We start from the raw sequence: 20,373 nt of genomic DNA on the forward strand, positions 1-20,373 counted from the left end.
TTTGCCCCAAGCTGTGCCTTGGGTTTTTCCTGGTGCGAGGTCTATACTTTCACCTGTCAGATCGACTCCATCCCTTTAAAGGCTGATTATCTCAGGGCCTGTACATTTCTGTACTTGTGCGTGGTGGTTTTTGTGACTGTGACTTGGGGAAGTACATTTGGCATCATCTGCTGGGCAATGAATCAGGTCCCAGTTTCCAGGTGGAAAAATCTTTCTGTTGGGAAAAGCAGAGTAAGGGGTCATGCCAGAGCTCACCCCTAGGTCGGAGGTGGCTCTATGTGGTGGAAATGTCTCTCCTCCAAGCCGAGCTTCCCAAGAAAGGCTCAGCAGTCTCTGTTGTTGGGTCTCAAGGCAGTTTATTGCAAGTTATCTAAAAGATTTTCTCCTGGAGCTGCTGTGGATTGCTCACAGCTCAGGCAGAGGCACACACACACCCTGACATCCTCTCTGACCCCGACTGCTTCTTCTCTCCTGCCCAGGGCTGCTGCTGTCTTTTATATGGTACATTACGTGTGACATGGTTACAGTTTTCCCCAATGCCTATTACCTATATTAAATGGTGATTTTCTATCTTTTATATGGTACATTACGTGTTACATGGTTACAGTTTTTCCCAATGCCTATTACCTATATTAAATGGTGCTTTTCTACTCTAAACCAATCTGTGAGTGCCAACATCACCAAGAACATGGAGGTGAGGAAGGAGAAAGAGGGAGGACAGGGCAGGCCCAGATCCCAAATCCATCTTAAACCCTCTGACCCCCATGTACAAAACCAAGAGCCCCCTGTAGAGCACTCAAAAATTCTTCCCTCTACTTTGTGACTACTTCTACTCTAATATCTAAACTTTTGTGACTTCTTGTTCCACCTTCAAGGTTGGTAAATGATTCCATGGCTCAAACCCAAAATCACAGCTGTTTCCAGCTGTGCCAGGGTCTCAAATGCTTCTGAGCTGGGCCCGGAACCTCCAAAAATGTCTGAGGGATGTTTTGAGTTCTGACAGGGTCAGTTCTGGGGGATTTTGTGTGCTTTTAGTGTTCTCCTGCCTTGTGCTAAAGCCTCCCTGGATGGGGGGTCACTGCCTGAGGTGGACACGCTGGTTTGTCCCCCTGTTGAGTGCAGGGACCGTGCCCCTGTGCCTGGCACCCAGCTGGCTGGGAAAGGGGCAGGAAAATCCTCATGCCCGGCAGGCAGAGGCTCTAATCCCGGGCAGGATTTCCTGACATGTCTCGCAATCATGGGCTCGGTGTGTCAGCTCGGGAATGCCCAGCGGGAAGGGTCCCGTCCCGCCCGGGAATGTCAGCAACGCTGGAGCCCGCGGGTGATAATCCCCGACGGGATCCCAGCCCTGGAGCTGCTGCCTCTGCCCACCGTGTGCCAAGGGGCATCGCTCCATCTCCTGCTGCTGCTGAAGGCTGGTGCCCGTGGCAAATATCCCTGGCAAGGAGCTGGTGCTGCCAGCCAGCCCCCACGGCTGGGAGAGAGAGAGTCTCCATAAAAATGCCATTTCTCAGACTGGTCCTGAGTGGAGCAGCGTTGTCAGAATCTGAGGTATTGATGATTCTGAGATTGTAAAAGTCTCTGTCTGTCAGCCCCCTGCCAAAGCAGAAGCCATCATTGGTCTGTGCTGGTTTCCAGGTTGTTTATTCTGTTGATCTCTCACATGTTCTGCTGCCCTGCCCAGCTCTGTCCTGCAGGGCAGCGTGTGGGGCTCTGCCCTCAGTGGGATGTGACAAACATTAAATACCAGAAACTCCCTGGGCTGCATTTACAAGAACGTGCCAATATCTGTCACCTCCGTTGGACAGTGTGTCCCCAGCCTGAACCAACAGAAAAATGCCAACACCACAGTGAGACATGGAGGGCATGAAGAAGGAGAAAAAGGACAAGGCACACCAAATTTCCTCCCTCTTGTCCCCTTTGGACCCTGATCTAGAATCCTAAAATTTTACTTTTGCACCCGTGCCACACTTAATTATTACTCGTATCAAACCCTCAGAGCTGGTAATTGATCCTGTAAGATTGAAAACTCTTTTCCATGGGCAGAGATCACAGCCAGTGTCTCTGGGGCTCTGTCCAGGGGGTTCCTGACCCCTGCCAGGCTCCCAGGGCAGCCAGAGGGAAGCCCTGGACTCCCACACAGCATGAGAAAGTCTGTGGTTGCATTTTTGGGACATAAACGCGAGTTAGAATAGCTCTTTTCATCCTGAAGGATCCCACAGTGCTTTATAAATAGATTTGCAAGCCATGCACGAGGATCACTTCCAGGCACTGGGATGCAGCCACTTCCTGGGGGAGCAGAGCAGCTGCCGGGAGCTGAGCTGGGGTTCCAGGAACACTGGGAAAAACCTCGGTGCAACTTCCAGTGCTACCTCCCATCCTTATTTCAGTCCTTCTGTTGTTTTACGAGTGGCACTGATAGTTGTAATGGTGATTAACAGCATCTTTCCAACTCTCCTAAAAAGATTATTTAAAGGAATTATCATTTTTTAGGTGGGATAGTTTTCACTGGCATCCTGCTCCCACACATCCACCCAAGGAGAAGAACAGCATGCACAGAGCCTTAATGATCATTACCCTCATCTTCGTGGTCTACTTTTTCCTGGTAACTCTGCTAAAATCAAATAACAATCTGGTTTATTACTTGCCATGGAGAGCACGTTCATGGATCAGCCACTTCTGTCACGTCAAGGCTGAGCCCGCTGCCAGCCAGTGATTGTTCCCTAGAGGAAACGGGAGTGGAAGCAGGGAAAAATCAGTTTCTAGTCTCACCTGGATGATTCTTCTCCTGGCTGAGGATTGGAGGTCACCGCTGCTGGGTTTGGTGCTCAAAGAGGGTTTGTTTTTTATTTTGAGTTGGTTTGCTTGGGTGGTTTTTTTTTTTTTTTTTTTTTTTTGATAAAAAGGGATCAAAATCTGGTGTTGTTCCCATGCTGGACCCCATATGGTGGTTCTTCCTCTGCTGTTAAAGCTGTGGGGCGTGTGGGAAGGGCAGGGGGTGGATGTGACCCCCACCACCCTCCGGAGGAAGAACTTTCAGATATTCAGAGGGTTCCAAAAGTTCAGCCTAACCCTCCTCTGACCAGCTCCCTGGGGAATGCGTGCTGAGGGGTGAACCAGGCCGGGTCCCTTTGAGCCAGGGCAGAGGTGGCACATCAGGGTCACACCCTGAGCGGGGCCGGGCACCCCGGAGCCTCCAGTACCATTCTAGGACTGGGATGCAAAATAGGGAGACCAGTGGAATCGTGGGAGGGGGTTTTGGGGATGAAAACACCCCTAAATGGAAGGCTGGGCACAGTGGAGGGGGCTGGATGGGTGTGCAGGTTGGGGAAAAGGGAACCACATCCCTGCTCTGTGTCTGACCTGTCAGCAGAGCCTGCAGAGGACCAGACTGGACTGTGGGAAGCAGGAACAAAGGAACAACTCTTCCTGGTGTTATGAACAAAACAGCCTGGCTGGGACACTTGGCTCGAACTAAGTACTGACATTGAAATTTTAATTAGCTAATTGCTCCTGGGAATCACCTACAACCCCACCCACACTAGGATCGGGATGCAAAATAATCCAGTGGAATCATGGGAGGGGGTTTTGGGATTGAAAACACCCCTAAATGGAAAAGATGGGCACAGTGGAGGGGGCTGGATGGGTGTGCTGGTTGGGAAAAGGGAACCACATCCCTGCTCTGTGTCTGACCTGTCACCAGAGCCTGCAGGGGACTGCACTGGGCTGTGGGAAGCAGGAACAAAGGAACACAAACTCTTCCTGGTGTTACCAGGAGGGCAGGAGAGGGATAGATGCTGCTGGACTCGGCAGCAGGCTCTGCACATCCCCTCACCCTGCGGCTACCAGAGTGCCAGGAGGAAAGGAGAGAGGATGGTCTGGAGATTGGGAATTCAGCTACAGACTGCACACCTCCGGCTACCAGTGTGCCACGGAGACTCCAGGGACAGACTCTGCAGCCTTCTCCCCCTTCGGCTACCGGGAAAAAGCTCCAACAGCGGGGGCGAGCTCCGTGTCGAGCCCCCTGCCCGGCTGATCTTTTAAATAAAGAGCCGAGCATCAATAAAGGCGCAGACCCTGCCCATCGCAGCGGGGCCCGGGGGCCACCTCGTGGCGGCGGGTGGCGATCGGCTCCGAGCCGGGCACGGACCCCCGGGACCCCCGACACGGACCTGGCCCCCCTCTAGCATAGACTGGAGCATTTTTGGGGAATCTCTCTCATTCTGCCTCACCGAGGTTCCACTGCTCAGGTTTGCTGAACTGTTGCAGTTTACAGAACTGCAAATCAAATATTTATATTTATCACACTGGGCCTTCTCTTCCTTTCTTCTCCACAGTTATTTCTTTAATAAATTCTTTATTTCTTAAAAAATTCACACCGAAGGGCTCATTGCTTCCCACTGGCTCCAGCAGAAGATTGTCATTGCAATTACCTTGTGAAAGGTGCAGTGATGGAGAGAAACATCTGTCCCCATGACATGAATTTTATAGGAGAAAGCTTCAGTTTATCAACAAGCACGACTTAAAACATAGCAAGGACAAACTCCCTGCAGGCATCAGTACCTTAGAAATCAAAGTAAATTAAAAGGTGCTGAAGAGGCTTGGTGACAGGACAAGGGGGAATGGTTTTAAATTAAAAGGTGCGCTGTTTAGATCGGGTATTGGGAAGAAATTGTTCCCTGTGAGGCTGGGGAGGCCCTGGCACAGAGCAGCTGTGGCTGCCCCATCCCTGAGGGTGTCCCAGGCCAGGCTGGAGCCATCTGGGATAGTGGAAGCTGTCCCTGCCATGGCAGGGGTGGGACTGGATGAGCTTTAAAGTCCCCTCCAACCCAAACCTTGCAATGATTTTATGATTAATTGATGTGGTTTCCTGACCCCCCCCAAGCCTGCAGGGGGGCTCTGCTGTCCCAGCTCCAGGGGGCCCAGGCTGTGAGGAGGAACCAGCCCGGCCCTCGCCTGGGGTGAGTAACCAAGGAGGATTCCATGGGAAACCCGGGACCCGAGGCTCCCAAACTGTGCCTCCTCTGGACTGGTGTTTATCTTTGAAATAGCTGAAGGCTCGGGTTACAAAGCAAATATGAATGAAACTAAAGGAAACGGAGCAACGAAATGGGTCAGTCATTTTCCTTTGACCAAATTCCTCTGTGGAGAAAAACTTGGCTTAAAAGGCTCCTTTCCCCAGACGTGCTGAGACGAGCCCAAGCAAGGGGACGCCGAAGCTGGGAAAACCCCACAGAGCAGCAGCTTTGAAGCAGCTTTGATCTGTGCTTACAGGGCCTGATGGATTTAATTCCCACCCCCAAAACCCCTTGTTAGCTGGGGTGAAGGGTGCAGGAGCAGATTCTGGGAGATGCTGAATGAATCCCTTTTCCAAGTGGGAAATCTCGCAGCCAACGCTTAGCCAGGAGCAGGGAAAGGCCTCTGCTGCTCTCCAGGTTTCTCAGGGAAACTCAGGACTCAGTGAGAGGCACGGGGAGCTCGACAAGAGTTTTATTTATAAAGCTGCCAGCGCCGGTGTAGGTTTACTCACTCTCCCATCTGGTGACTGTCACTGCCACCTCCTGACAGACGCTCAGCTCAGTCTCTTGCTGCTAATGACATAAACTTTGATTAGCTGGATCCGCTGCTTCACCCAGCTATTGATCAGCCACGGGGTAAGAACTGCCTCTGGAAAACTAGGAGCCGTTTTATTGGCTTGATTAAAAAACCTGAGAGGATTTTATTGATCTCAGAAGGTGCTGAGGTGGCAGAGGTGGAGCAGATGGCTCCTGCTGCGGGGTGGTTTGCCTTTGTGTAGGCACACACAGAGGCCACAGTGTGCCCTTATCTGTTCTTCCTTTCACTGTCCTGTCCCTTTTTTGGACCTTTTAGGACCTTTTTAGGATTCTTTCTTGTGTTAGCAGCTGCTTGTGGAGGACGTGGTGTAGGTCCTGTGTACCATGATGTTCCTTCATCCCTTCTCCAGGGCACACTCCCTCCCTTTTGTGGGACAGCTGGGTAAGAGGGATGGATGTCAAAAAACACATTCTTTACTTAGAAAACAGGGATCATAAGAGTGCCTTTTACATCCCTAAATGAAATAACTTGATTTCCTGTGGCACTCTAGCAGAAGGAATGATTGCAGGATTTTAGTGGATGTTCAAGGGCAGGTTGCACCTCAGTGTGGATCTCTTCTCTTTTAGCCTCATCTTTGTTGGATTCTGGGATGAACACAGACATAGGAGTTAATTTGTTAACATTAGGACAGGCTTTACTGTTTCTGGACTTGCTTCCCATCCCCTGCCGCTCTCTGGTGCTGGTTACACCTCCTGTCTGCTGGGAAGCACTTGTAGACGAGAGATGGTGGATGAGGGCTGGGGCAGCGTGCTCGGGCAGGATGAGAGCAGCCAGCCGTGCTCGGAGCAGCCCTTTGCCACCTCAGGATGCTCTCGGGGCAGCCAGGAGACGCCAGGCGTGGGTGGGACGCTGTCACTGGCTCAATCGTGCAGTATCACAGAATGCTTCGGGTTGGAGGGGATGTGGAAGATCATCTCAATCCACCCCTGCCATGGGCAGGGACACCTTCCACTGTCCCCGGTTACTCCAGCCTGGCCTGGGACGCTTCCAGGAATGGTGCATCCACAGTTTATCTGGGCATCTGTGCCAGGGTTTCCTCACCCTGACAGGGAAGATTTTTTCCTTAGCATCCAGCCTAAACCTTCTCTCTTTGAACCCGAGCCCATTCCCCCCTGTCCGGTCGCTCCACGCTTTTGCCCGCAGCCTTTCCCGTTGTCACTGGGAACACCGCGACCTGTTGCCATCCCGCCGGGGCTGCAGCGGACCGGGGACACCGGCGGTGGCGGGCCCGGGGGTCTCCGGTACCGTCGCCCCTCGGGCAGCGGCGGAGCCGGTCCGGCGGGCGCAGGCTCAGCCCCGGGGCCGCCCCGCCCCGTCCCTCCCCCGGCGGCCGGGGCGCTGACATCAGAGCCGGGCCGGCGGGAGGAGGAGGACGAGGAGGAGGAGGGAGGAGGAGGAGGAGCCCCGGCGCACCGGAGCCATCGCTCTTGTCGGGGCCGGGGCGCACCGGCGGGGGGCGGCGGCGGCGGCGCTGCTGCTTCACCCCCCGCACCCCCGGCCCATCCCGCGCGGCCTGCGGGGCTCCGCCGCCCTCCCGCCTTCCCGGAGCCTCCCCGGAGCCCGCCCCGAGCCCGCCCGGAGCCCGCCCGGTGCCCGCCATGCTCTCCGGGGCGCCGCCGCCGCCCGCCGGCTTCCCCAGCCCGCCGCCGCCGCAGCCGCCGCCGCCGCCGCCGCCCGCCGCTCCCCCGCACGGGCCGCCGCCGTTCCCGGGGAAGGGCGGCCTGCAGATCCGGAAGAATGCCATCACGGACGACTACAAGGTCACCACGCAAGTGCTGGGGCTCGGCATCAACGGGAAAGTTTTGGAGATCTTCAGCAAGAAGAGCGGCGAGAAGTTCGCGCTCAAGGTGCGCGGGGACCCCGCGCCGGGGGCCGGGGGGACGCGGGGACCGCGCGGGCGCTCGGCCGGGAGGGGCCGGAGCGGCGGCGGCAGCGGTGGAAGGGCTCCGCTGCCGGGGGAACGCGGTCCCGGCGGGGCCGGGGCGGCAGCGGGGCCGGCCGGACAAGGAGCTGCCGCCCGCCCCTCCGGCCGCGCTTTAATCTCGTCTTTCCCCCCCGTTACGGGCAGCGAGACGCGGCTTTGCAGCTTTGTAGTGGGAAACGGAGCGAAATGACATCTTCGTAGCCCGAGGGGGGCTGGGGGGAGGCAGGAGTGGAGGGGAGCGGCCTGGCTGGGATCCCCGCGGGGGATGCTCAGCTTGGAATGCATCCCCGAGCGTGGGGGGCAGCGCGGACCGTGGGGTTTCCTCCGTGGTGTGTGTTGTGCAACTGCTCGCTGTCCCCTTCCATGTCCCCTCCCGGCTCTTAACACCGAGCGACAGTCCTCCCCCGCTTCCCACCGGGAATATTTCAGCGGTGCGGTGTTAGCCCTTGTCCCTAACTTGCTTCTCTTTGACAGGCGTAGATAAACAGTGGCTACGAGGTGTGTTTGAGCACACGCTCTAGGTGATGCGGCCCTTCTCCTTGTTTTCAAAGGAGGTTTTTGAGCAAAGAGGGGAGCGTGTCTCCCTGCCAGCCAGGCTCGGGAAGTTTGCATGGTTCCTGACACGCCAGGTGACGCGGGAGCAAGGCTGGCTGCTCGGCGGGAGCGCCGTGTTCTCCAACATCCGTGCAATTTGCGCCCACACATGAGCTGTTCAATCCTTGGCGTTACCCCGAGAGCTGGGAAGTCTAAAAACACCCCACCTAAACCCATAACTCCCACCTAGAGCTGGAACTCCCTCCTAAACCTGTAACCCCACTTCTTTTGTGTTTAGAGTTGCCCGTGTGTTGGTGTCTGGGGTTCCTGACCCGAGTGAGGGGATGAACGTGGGGCTTTGGGGGTACAAGTTGTGCTGCTGAGGTGGTGGGGTGGGCAGGGTACGGTGCTGAATGTCTGTGGGTAAGGAAGTGGGGTCAGTTAGGTGATGGAAGTTTGGCTTTTCCTTCAGAAGACATGGCTCGTGAGCTGCGCCGCGTTGTACTCCGGGGTGACATTGTGTTGTCATCTCATTGGGTTGAAAATTAGCGAAATCCTCTTCTGTTTTGACAGACGGGCTCCTCCTCGCCTCCGAAGTTGAGTCACGTATTTAAAGCACAGATCCCAGCACTTCTCTCTCGCAGCCCTGAAAGAGGAAGGATGGAGGAGGAGGAGGAGGCTGAGGCCGGAGGTTCCTCTGCCCGCCGTGCTTGGGGCACAGGACTGGTGCTGCCACGCTGCCCGTGCCACAGCGAGGGGTCAGGGTTTGTGTCACCTGTCACACGGGTCCCTTGGCGTGTTGAAAACCTCCTGGAGTGCAGGACTGGGATGTGGGAGGGTGACACGCAGTGTCTGTGTGGCTCTTGCAGGGTGAGGAATATTCGACACTGAATCTCTTTTAGGAAAAGGGATTGTCTTGCCTGTCCCCTGTCCTGGCCTCTCCTGGCGTCCCTGACGGGGAGGGACAAGTTCAGCTGAGTGGTTGGACGTGTCCCTGGCTTCTCAAAGAGCAGCACAGCTGCTACTGTAAGTGATTCCCTCCAGCACCTTCCAGGCTGCTACGCTGGGAGTTTGGGCTCTGGGACGAGCCCGTGGGTTCTCGTCCTGTCCTCATGAGTGTGAGCTCCAGGCTTGGCTTACTCCTTTGGGACATTTGGGCAGAGCTGCAGAGCCCAAAGTTGGTGTGGGTGACTGCCCTAGACATGATGTGTGCTGACTTCATTCCCTCCTCGGGTACACAGCCGGGCTGACGTCTCTGCTAGAGACCTGTGGAGAGGTATTTGGGTCCAAATTACTCATGGGCTGCAGCAGAGTGGAAAGATGACCTAAAGCAGGATCCACAGAAGTGATTGCATCGAGTTGTCATGTTTCAGATGATGCTTAAAAGAATCCTGATGGCCCATCGCCAGGAGCCACAGCTGAAATCTGTCTGCTGCCTGCTTTGGTTGTGCAGTGAACCTTTCCATTTGGAGTGTCATTCGTTAGGTTTGCTGTTCCAAAATCTTGTATAACAATTCAATCCTCCACTGGAGGATGAGGTGCAGTTGTGTCCCTCCCTGATGTGAATGGTGTCTTCTGGTCATGTTGTGCTTCCTCTTGGGTCACGAGCAACTGTTGCGTTGTTAAAGCTCTTCCTCCCAAATCAAAGGATGGTTTTGGTGAGGGTTTTGCTGAGAGTCACTTTGCTGAAGAGAACTTTTCAGTTCCAGGAGAGTTTGAGCTTGGGGAAAGTGTTCTAGCAGCAGTGAAAACATTAAGGGAAATTTTCTTCTCGTTCCAGAGCAATAGTCCATGGCAGAGACACATCATTAAATAAAATTATGCTGTGTGAGAGTTAATGGATGGTAGTTCTGCTTGCTGTGTAGTACCTGAGTGAAAAAAAGAAATTCCTCTACTTTTCTTATAGATTCTTACTCATCTTTCAGTTTCCCACCCCCAATTTTATTGTATTCTTTTGGTACCTGAAGTGTGGCATGCCTGAATTACCTGGTGTGAAGCAGCCACGGATGGTCCCAGCCACCCGTGACCTGACCCTGTTTTAGGCAGGATGAGCTGCTGCAGGGTGGGAGCAGAAAGCCAAGGGAGAGGTGATGGATGGAGCTGAAACGCCCGGTTCCTTACCCCGTTCTTGCTTGTGCCTTGGTGTGATTTATTATTAGGCAAAATTAGCCTTGTAATTTCTGTGGAGGCTGCTGTATGTAGGTCACTGCTGGCCTGACTTGGCAGGGTTGGCTGTGGTCAGGCTGCAGTGGTGGGGCTGGGAGCAAGGGCTCTTTGCCTGCTGCAAATTCCACTTTTAAGACTAATCTTTGGGCTGGCTGCCTTAATTCCACAAGGAAATGGCAGCTAAGCCAGGCTGGAGAGTGGGGACTGGTGTTACAGGTGATGAGTTTTTCTCTGTTGTATGCATTGCGTGATGGAGCTCTTTGTGGAACAGGTTTCCTTTAAAATAACTGAACAGACTTCGCTGCTGACTTCAGCTTCAAAGCAGGAGATCCTTACCTGGACTGCTGAGCTTTGAAAGGGCTGGAAGAGCTCAGGGCCGTGGAGGCTGCTCCTGTTTTTGGAGCATCCTTGGTGCTTTGGGGCGTGTTTGTGAAACTCTCAGTCTCGCTCTTGGCCTCATCTGATAACCCCTGAGTGATGGTTCCCCTGATGGAGAGGGAGGAAGGAGGATGGTGCTTGTGGTTTGCTGTTCTGGGAAGGTGCCTGGTGTGGAATTAGGGCAGGCAGCTCAGAGCTGATGGCTGAGCAGCTCTGTGGATGAGTTCATGCAGCCAAAGCACCCCATGTCCTGCAGCTCCATTTGAGAGCAAATGCTGCGTCCCTCCAAAAATCCATCTGGAAAAACATCCCTCAGGTGAGGGAGTAAATGGAGATCCTGGGTTCGTGCTCATGAGAAGCAGCTTGCTGTGTCTGCTGTTCTTCTGTCCCTCTCTCAGTGGAGAGATGTTTTTTTAAATTAGCTCTGCCATGTATTTTATATAATCAGAAATGTCTTCACTGTGGCCTTCTGTGCAAGATGTGGTTGAAAAGCTGTGGAAACTGCAGTGACATCACCGGGACTTTTCCAAAGCTGTGGTTTATTATCTCATTGACCAAAGGAGTCTACTGACTTGGGGTTTGAGTTTGTTTAAACCATTTAGGATTTGCCATAATCTCTGTTGAACACTTCACATGTTCTGAGCAGTCAGAGCTACGACTGTGATGGGCTGATAAGGCCCGGGAGCAGGGGTTTTCTCTTTGGTATGTGCTCAGGAAGTGGTGGGGCTCTTCCTCTCCATAATGATCTAATGCCATCAGCCATGGGTCTTGCAAAAGACGTTTCCCATGTTTTCAGGGGCGGGGAACTGAGGTGCAGTGATTTACTGAACGTCACAGGCGGCCCCGGGCTGAGGAGCTGAGCTGCCTGTGGCACGCAGGATGAAATCAGCCCCTGGATGTGTGATTTAATAGCCAAATACCACCAGGTAAAGCCATGATTTTGCCATTCACACCGAGCCCTGCTGGCTTTTGGCAAGATTAGTGCTGCCTGTGCCATCACTTGCACACACACAGCAGGAAAGCCTCGTTGCAGGGCAGTGCTGGTTCCTGGGGCTGCGGAGGTGATGGCTGTGCCTCGGGTAGGGAGTGATGCAGGGCAGAGGCTGGGCTTTGCCAGACACATGCTGTGAAACAACCAAAACAACGTGTAAATAGTAACTGAAGCAGTAACTGAAGCTGTCAGCCTGAGAGCCAGGTCTCCTGGCACGTTTGGAGCACGATGGGTGGGCACAGGTGATGAAGGCTCCCAGTAGATTCCTGCTGAGGAAGCCTGAAGGATCAAGTTGGTGACTTCTCGCAGACAGCTCTGGGATGTGCTGTGGTACCTGATGAGATGGAAGAACTCTTGCTGGGTTGCGGGGTGGTGCTGGGACATGGGTGGCATCTGGAGGAGCGGCCGGCTCAGAAGTGGCCCTTGGGCTGATCTGTGGCACTGCAGCAGCATCACTCCAGGTTTATGATCTGCCACCTTCTCAGCCTTCCTGCTGGGCTCCTGTGCCCCACACCAGGGTGCTCCGAGGGCTTGGCTCTTTTCAAACCCATCCTTTTGCTGTGGTTTTGCTGTGGTCTGAGAAACTGAGCGGGAAGAGCCCTCCTTCCTTCAGAAACCCTCTCCTGCTCGGAGCACAGGCAGCCTCCCGACCTGCAGACGGCCCTTGCTGCAGAAGTCAGGCTCCTCTCCAAGCACAACTGGCCCCGCTCGTCTGGCCTCAAGTTGCAGCATTCAGGCAGCATGACCTCACCTCCTGGTTTCCAAGAATAACGTGCTGCCTCCCCTGCTGCCTCCCCTGCTGCCTCCCCTGCACCCTGATGGGCTGGCTGCGGGGCCAGGGTGGCTGCCACAGCCTGGCATGGGCCAGCTCCAGGGCTCTGGCTTGTTCCAGGTGTCCCAGGTAGCCCCAAACCCACCCCAGGCTTGCTCCAGGGCTCTGGCTTGTGCCAGGTGTCCCAGGTAGCCCCATGCCTACCCCAGGCTGTTCAGCTCCTCTGTGGGCTGCAGAGGTGAGGCAGCAGCTGGAAGAGGGTCTTCAGGACCTGGCTGATCTTGCAGGCTGATTTTGGAGGAGGGAGAGTTTCAAGAAGGATCAGGGTGATCCCTTCGCCAGCTCCAGAGGCTGGCATGGGAATGCAGCTTGGTCTGACCACTCCCCAAAAAACCAGTTTGGAGCCCAGGCAGTCGCACTGAATCAGCATCGTGGTCATATCTGAGGGTGACAGTGCTGAATTTAACATGTCCCTGAGGTCTGTGTCCCACTGAAATTGGGTCCCATCCTCATCGCTGCCAGATGAAAAAACCAGCCAGGTCTGGTGGAAGGTGTCCCTGCCCACGGCGGGGGGGTTGCAAGGAGATGACCCTCAAGGTCCCTTCCAGCCAAACCATTTCGTGACTCTTGCTGTCTGAAAATATCCTCGTCTTTCAGCTTGGGGGCTCATTTTAGGGAGGGCTCTCAGCTCTGTGGCTGCTTCCCCAAAGGGGATGGATGGGGAGCAGAGTGAGGGGGCTGGAGCAAGAGCAGGTCTGAATGCAGAGAGCTTTAACAGCCTTTTAAACTGTTCTTCCTCTGTAGCCCGTGGCTGAGTGATTTCAAAGATTTCAGCCTTTTAAGATCCCACCAGTTTGAGGTGGGATTGCAGTGGCTGGCAGGTTTAATGGTTGCATTAAGTCGCTGCTCCTTTGTGGCCTGGGGAGGGGACTAATGGCTCCAGACCCTGAGTGCTGCTGGACCTGAGATGACCTGAAACAAAAAGTTCTGCTGGAGGTGCTGTGAGCCACAAAAATGTCACGTGGAAAAGCGTCACTGGCGGGGGGACACGGGATCTACTCTGGGAGCTCCCCTGTGGCTCCATCTTCACTCTGGTGCTGCCGAGGAGGATGGTGGCATCTCCTTGTGGGTAAAGGCTTTCCCTTGGTGCTGTGCCCGCGTGCCCTGTGCCAGTGGGGAGGGCAGGTGAGCGCTCTGGCTCGGGAGTTGTGCAGCTGGCACAGCCTTTGCTGTCACACGTAATGAGATTATTCAGGCACAGGCGTCAGGGCCGCACGTGGTTCTGTGCCCGGCTGCCCTGCGAGCTGTAGCCCAAAGCAGAGATAAAGTCCAAACTGCAAACCCAGATCTGAATGTTCCTGGGGCGCCCAGCCAGGCTGGGGCTTTGCTGCTCTGCTCTTGGTGTCCTTATCTGGTTTGGCCTATAGACTGGACATCGGCAGAGGCATGGATTAATTTCCTTTGTCACCATAATTAAATTTGCTGCTTTGTGCCCTTGGCTGCAGGTGGGTGCTCGTTTTGAGCTTAACCTTTCCAGCTCTGCTGGCCCCAGAAGATGGGGGTCAGGCAGGTTTGGGGTCGTTGTGTGCCTCACACTCTGGGTCGGGCTAAACCTGTGTCACAGCAGCCTTGGACTCTGTGCTCCCCTTTCTCCTGGCCTGGGAGCATCTTCTGAGCTTCCAGGGCTGCAGCAGCCGCTCTCCCTGCCCGCTGTCCTCTGCTGCGCTGCACCGAGCTGGGGCAGCCTCTCCAAAGGCTCCTTGCATGTCCTGCCAAGTGTGTGTTTTCAGGGAAATGTGGCTGGAGCACCAGCCGGGGCTGCTGTGGAAATTTGGCTGCGGGTCTCCTTCAGGCTGCAGTTCCAGTAGCGGCAGCTCCAGGGGAATGGGGCTGGAATCCTGGGTATCTCCACTAGGCTGGGGGAAAAGCAGATGCAATCAGGTCCAAACAAACCTGAAAGTATGCGTGTTATGCTCAGCTTAGTCTAACAGAAGCAGTAAATAAAACGAAGCGCAGAGGAGGTGTGTGGTAGCAGGGATGGTTTTCAGTTCCAGCAGCAAGGAGCCTTATGGCATCTCTCAGCTCAGTGTAGAAACAGCTCAAACTTGTTCTATTGCCACATGTTTTAGTGACCAGGCCACTGTGGCTGTCGCTGAGGTGTCACCATGGCTTTGGGACTCCATGTGACTCCTAGAACCGGGCTGAATGACCACTGTCACCTGTAGGAACAGCTCAAGCTTGTTCTATTGCCACTTTTTTAGTGACCAGGCCACTGTTGCTGTCGCTGAGGTGTCACCATGGCTCTGGGACTCCATGTGACTCCAGAGCTGGGCTGAATGACCACTGTCACCTCTAGGAACGGCTCAAACTTGTTCTATTCTCACTTGTTTTAGTGACCAGACCGCTGTGGCTGTCACTGAGGTGTCACCATGGCTCTGGGACTCCATGTGACTCCAGAGCTGGGCTGAAGGGTCCCTGTCACCTGTAGGAACAACTCAAACTTGTTCTATTCTCGCTTGTTTTAGTGACCAGGCCGCTGTGGCTGTCACTGAGGTGTCACCATGGCTCTGGGACTCCATGTGACTCCAGAGCTGGGCTGAAGGGTCCCTGTCAGCTGTAGCAGCCTCCCCCTGGGGCTCTGGGGTGGCTCTCTCTTCCTCTTGGGCCATTTCCCAGCCTGGCAGTGCTGGGCAGATCTGCTGGAGGAGCCCTGGGCGGGCGGATCTTGCGCAAGAGGCTCTGGGGTGCTGGGAAGGGCCGGCTTGCCAGGAAGTTTAAACTCAGGTTATCTCCTGGGAGTCATCAGAGCTGTGAATTTGGCTTTTTCGGCTGCCTACCTCCCGTGCCTCTGGCAGGGCAGTGCTGGCACGGGGACAGGGCTGTTTTGGGGAGCCCGGAGGTGTTGCAGCCCTTGCTGGGCGCCTGCCCAGGCTCCTGGAGAGAACATCTTCCCCTTGCTGGCCCGGGAGCTTGGAAGAGGCTTGGGAAGCCTTTTGGCCTCCGTGTTTCCCATGAGGAGTTGCCCTGCTCCTGGTGTGAGGGGCTGTGCAGTTCTGGTGGAGCAGCACACTGACACCTCCATCCCCTCCCACCCTGCTAATGCCACCTCGGAGTTCAGACTCCCAATCTCCTGTGGTAAGGAAGAGTTGCTGTAAAGAGCAACTCTGCCAGGATATACATGAGATGTTCCCTGGGTGGTGGGATTCAGCTCCAGGTCCCTGGGAGTTTTTGGAGGTGTCCTGGTGGTCCCATTCCCCAGCTGCTGGAGGAGACAGCCAGCCCTGTGATGCTGGGCTGATGAAAGCTGGGTGAGGAAGATGATGAGGAGGTTCTGAATGGATTAAAATGGGTTGGATACCACTGAGCAGCAGTTCAGGCTGGGAGGTGTCAGAATCTGCGCTATTGATGATTCTGAGATTGTAAAAGTCTCTGTCTGTCAGCCCCCTGCCAAAGCAGAAGCCATAATTGGTCTGTGCTGGTTTCCAGGTTGTTTATTCTGTTGATCTCTCACATGTTCTGCTGCCCTGCCCAGCTCTGTCCTGCAGGGCAGCGTGTGGGGCTCTGCCCTCAGTGGGATGTGACAAACATTAAATACCAGAAACTCCCTGGGCTGGATTTACAAGAACGTGCCAATATCTGTCACCTACGTTGGACAGTGTGTCCCCAGCCTGAACCAACAGAAAAATGCCAACACCACAATGAGACATGGAGGGCATGAAGAAGGAGAAAAAGGACAAGGCACACCCAATTTCCTCCATCTTGTCCCCTTTGGACCCCCTCATCTAGAATCCTAAAATTTTACTTTTGCACCCGTGCCACACTTAATTATTACTTATATCAAACACTCAGAGTTTGTCATTCATCCTGTGAGATTGAAAACTCTTTTCCATGGCCAGAGATCACAGCCAGTGTCTCTGGGGGCTCTGTCCAGGGTGTTCCTGACCCCTGCCAGGGTCCCAGGGCAGCCAGAGGGATGCCCTGGATTCCCACAGGGAGGGAGCCAGAGCTGCTTTTACCTGGGAGCTGTGGAGCAGCTTTGAGGTTCTGCCTCTGCCACAGTCTTGGGGGGCTGTGGAAGATGATGTTTGTGTGCCTCAGTGCAGTGCTTTGGGGTGATATTCCCACTTCTGGGCCCCGCCTGGAGGGGCTGCAGGTCAGGCATGGCCCTGTGGGTCCAGCTAATGAGAGCAAGGAGAGGGTTTAGGAAGCTCAGGGCATCCTGTTTGCTCAGTTTTGCCAGGCTCTGGCAGTAAGGGCAGTGTGTTCTTAGCAGGTCAGGCACATCTGGCTTTAACCAAAACATTCCTTTTGTGTTTCCTTCTCCTCAAAGATTGCCCTGAAACAACCAGGCCAATGTCACTGCAGCAGGGTTGGCCTGGGTGCTGATGCTTGCAGGGTTTTAGTGGCTGGACTGCTGACCATCACTGGACATCTGGGTCTTGTACCCACCTCGAACACAAACCCCAGCAGCCCTGGAAAAAGAATCCACAGAATTCACAGAATCACCAGGTTGGAAGGGACCTTCAGGATCAAGTCCAACCCAGCCCCACCAGTTCAGCTAAACCCTGGCACCCAGTGCCACATCCAGGCTTGGTTTATTTTTTAAACCTTGCCCTGTGTGAGAGGTGGGGGCTCTTCAGGGCTTGGTTTTCTCAGGAAATGAGGCTCTGCTCCCTCGAGGTGCTGCTCCGGGCTCTGTGCTCCCCGCAGTGCCCCAGGCTCTGCTGCAAGGCTCCCGTGGGGGCTGCAGAGCCACACAAAGGCTGCCCTGTCTGCTCTTTGGCTTCCCCCGGCCCTGAGCTCTTCTGGTGAATAAGTGGGATTGAAAAAGCTGAAATTCATACAAAGCAGGGCCCAGGAGCCCCCGGCTGACCCGGAGGGAGCAGCTGCCCCCTGCTCACCCCACAGCCGGGGTCCCGGGTAACGTTGCCCTGGGGTGAGCGTGTGTGTAAGGCTGGCTGAGGGCAGAGGTTTCTTTTTTTCTTTTTAAAAGCTGGCTATGGGAATGCCCAAGGAGACCAGGCTGTTTGCCAAGGGAGCAGCAGTAGCTGCAGGAGGAGATTTTTCTGTTGGTTTGTTTAAATATCCGTGCGTTTATCCTTTTATCCCATCCCCGTTCTAATCTAGCAGGCAAAATGAGTCCAAACCACTCGGTGCCTGTGGGATTTTGGTAGGAAATCAAGGAGCCTGCTGGAAAACACCATCAAGCAGTGGGGTACTGAGCATCCATGGGAGGGTCAGTGACTCTTTCCTGTGAGTTTTCTACATGTATATTGAAAAGATGTAAGAGTACAAACCTGGCTCAGGTCTGATGGGGCTCTGAGCAGCCTGGTTGGGTGGAAGGTGTTCCTGCCCATGGCAGGAGTTGAAATGAGATGTTCTTTAGGGCTCTTTTTAACCCAAACCACTCCATGATTCAGTGACTCCTTGCTCTATCTTGAGCCCAGCCTTGGTAACACCAACAGGGGAGAAATTTCCCCTCAAGTATTTTGGAAGTTTGTGTACCCAGGCACTTGGTGGTGAGTTTTGCACACTTGTTGGCCGAGGTGTTTGGAGGTGATGGTGCTGACTGAGACATTGCTGGGCTCTGTCCCAGCTCCACCAAACCTCCCCAGCTCCGGGGCCACACGGCTGCTGCTGCCAACAGGTGCTGTGGAGGCTCCTGGGGCTGCCAAAAGCCTGCAGGGAGCTGAGAATAGCCACCATGTCCTGAGAGCTTTAATGTGGTGCCAGCAGGATGCAGAGAAGGGCTTTTTTTAAAAATAGAAACACAACTGTGTTTTCCTGCTGGCTGAAGGAGTCTCGGGGTGGCTGCTGGAGGAGGAGTGCCTTGCTTGGCTCCTGGGTTGGCAGGAGGCTCTCAGGTTTTCACTGCATCACTTCAGAGCACAGGATTTCCCCTAAAATCCTGGCTGCTCTAGGTAAAGTGGAAGTGCACAGCCTTAGGTAGTGCTGGGTCTCGAGTCTGGGGTGTTGCTTGGCTCCTCACCCACGTGGGCTCGTGGCAGACGGGGGTTTCCACCATCTCTTGTGCTGCTGGGTGCTGGGCTTGTGCAGCCTCAGCGTGCTGGGAGAAGGACGAGGAGAGAGGCCTGTGGGGCAGGGACAGCCTGGAGCTGCACTGAGAGCTTTGGGGCTGTCTGGGGAGCTGGCAGAGGAGAGGCTGGTGGGGGACGTGTGTCCCTGAGCAGCTCAGGGTCACCCAGCGGGGTGCAGTCCCCTCTCGTCTCTCTGCCCCTTCATTGCCACCCCTCACACACGTGGCTGTCCCTGCCCTGGCCATTGGAGCTGGGGGTGACGGGGGTTTGTGTCTGCTGTGCCATGGAAGAGGAAGAGGAGAAGGAAGAGGAGGAGGAAGAAGAGGAGGAGGAGGAAGAGGAAGAAGAAGGAGAGGAGGAGGAGGAAGAGGAGGAGAAAGAAGAGGAGGAGGAAGAAGAGGAGGAAGAAGAGGAGGAGGAGGAAGAGGAGGAGGAGGAGGGCTGTTTGGGGCCGTGGGGCCCCTGCCTCTCTGAGCACCTGCGCAGACAGAACCTGGTTATGAAACCCCTGAGCTGCTCCTGCCTGGCCTTTTCCTGCTCCCAGCACTCGGGCTGCTGTGGCACCGTGCCTGCCTTGGCTCCAGCCCCCCTGGCACTGCTCGGTGCTGCCAAGGTGGTGCTGGCCCCAGGGGTCAGCCCGGCCATCCCCGCCGAGCTGGGCTGCACCAGCTGCGCTTATCTCCGCCCTGGTGTTGACAGAGCCCGTGGCAGGGTGAAACTGTGTTAAACAAACAGCTGGGGAAGATGGGATGATGCAAAACGGGGCTGTCGTCACCGAGCTTTGGGGTGCGTAAATGGAACCCTCCTCAGGCTTGGCACTGCTGGAGGAAACACATCCCCAGGCCACCCTGCTCCCAGTGCCAGGGGCGAGTGGCACTTCAGGAGGGACTGGCCTTGATGCAGCTTTGCGTTTCAGTTTGGTTTTTTTTTTCCTTGCTTTAAATATACATGTATTTATTATATTATACAGCATTTATTTATGCTGCACTAAGATCTGTGTGGAAGGGCCACAGGCAGGATCCCTGTGCTGGGGGGGAGGGTGTGGCAGCCTCTTCTGTCCTGCCCATGGGCTGAGCCCTGAGAAATTTCATTTTTGGGCAGAGCTCAAGCCCAGGAGCTGCTGGGAAGCTGTGAGTGTTGTGGGGTTTCTTCTGGCAGGGCCTCACGGCTGCTCTGCTGCAGGCGTGGGTCTGGGCCTCTCCCCAAAATCACTTCCAGCTGAAATGTTCGGGGAATGGGTGGACACGTCCAAAAATAAAAGCAGTTCTGGGATGTAGGTGTGGGGCATCCAGGGCTGTCCCTGGGGTCAGAGGGGGCGGGAAGGTCAGGCAGGGCTGTCCCCAGGGTTGGTGGCAGGCTGGTGGAGCCAGCACCCAAAGAGATGCTCTGGGTGCTCTGATGCTGAGGGGAAGCCCCTGGCTGTGGGTGCAGGGCTGTTGGAGGCAGCACCGTGCAGTGCTGGTCATAAGGGGCTTTTTCAATCTCTGCCTGTGGGAGGGAAGCACAAAGGCCATAGGTCAGCCCTGAGTTAATGGTTTACGTCAGTGTTTACTTCGGTATTAATCACACCTGCAAATATCAACCACTTCCTATCATAAAAGCACATGTGTGCTTTTCCCTTCCCTTGTCAGCTCCGACAGCAAATCTGGCAAGGAGAGGGGTGGGAAGGAGGAGCTGAGCCCGGCCCTCAGCTCTGCAGAGAGGTGGAAAGTGAAGATGTGTGTGGCTGGGAAGATCTCTGCCCTTCCCATGGCTCCGTATTTCCCTTTCTCGTGGATGCAGGGTCCCAGCAGAGGCAGAAGAGGTGTGTGGGATCAGGGGTTTGGTTTGAAGAGAGCATCTGAGCATCCCTGCCCAGAATGGCTCCATTCAGAGCTGGGCTGTGGCTTCTTCTGGCCCCAAGGCAATGGGTCCCTTCCCTGCTCAAGCCCAGTGCTGGGGTGGCTCCTGGTGG

The 20,373-nt window shown here is 55.1% G+C and overlaps 1 protein-coding gene across 1 annotated transcript in view; it reads left to right on the forward strand.

The window, feature by feature from the left end:
* Positions 1–7,131: 7,131 nt before the first annotated feature.
* MAPKAPK2 (MAPK activated protein kinase 2) overlaps positions 7,132–20,373 on the forward strand; it is a 29,597-nt gene continuing 16,355 nt past the window's right edge. Inside the window, exon 1 of the mRNA XM_021535347.3 lies at positions 7,132–7,463. Coding sequence (XP_021391022.1) covers positions 7,215–7,463 — 249 coding nt within the window. The 5' untranslated portion in view covers positions 7,132–7,214. The remainder of the gene's footprint in view (positions 7,464–20,373) is intronic.

The sequence above is a fragment of the Lonchura striata genome, chromosome 26 (assembly GCF_050655825.1).
Source record: "Lonchura striata isolate lonStrDom1 chromosome 26, ASM5065582v1, whole genome shotgun sequence".
Classification (NCBI taxonomy): Eukaryota; Metazoa; Chordata; class Aves; order Passeriformes; family Estrildidae; genus Lonchura; species Lonchura striata.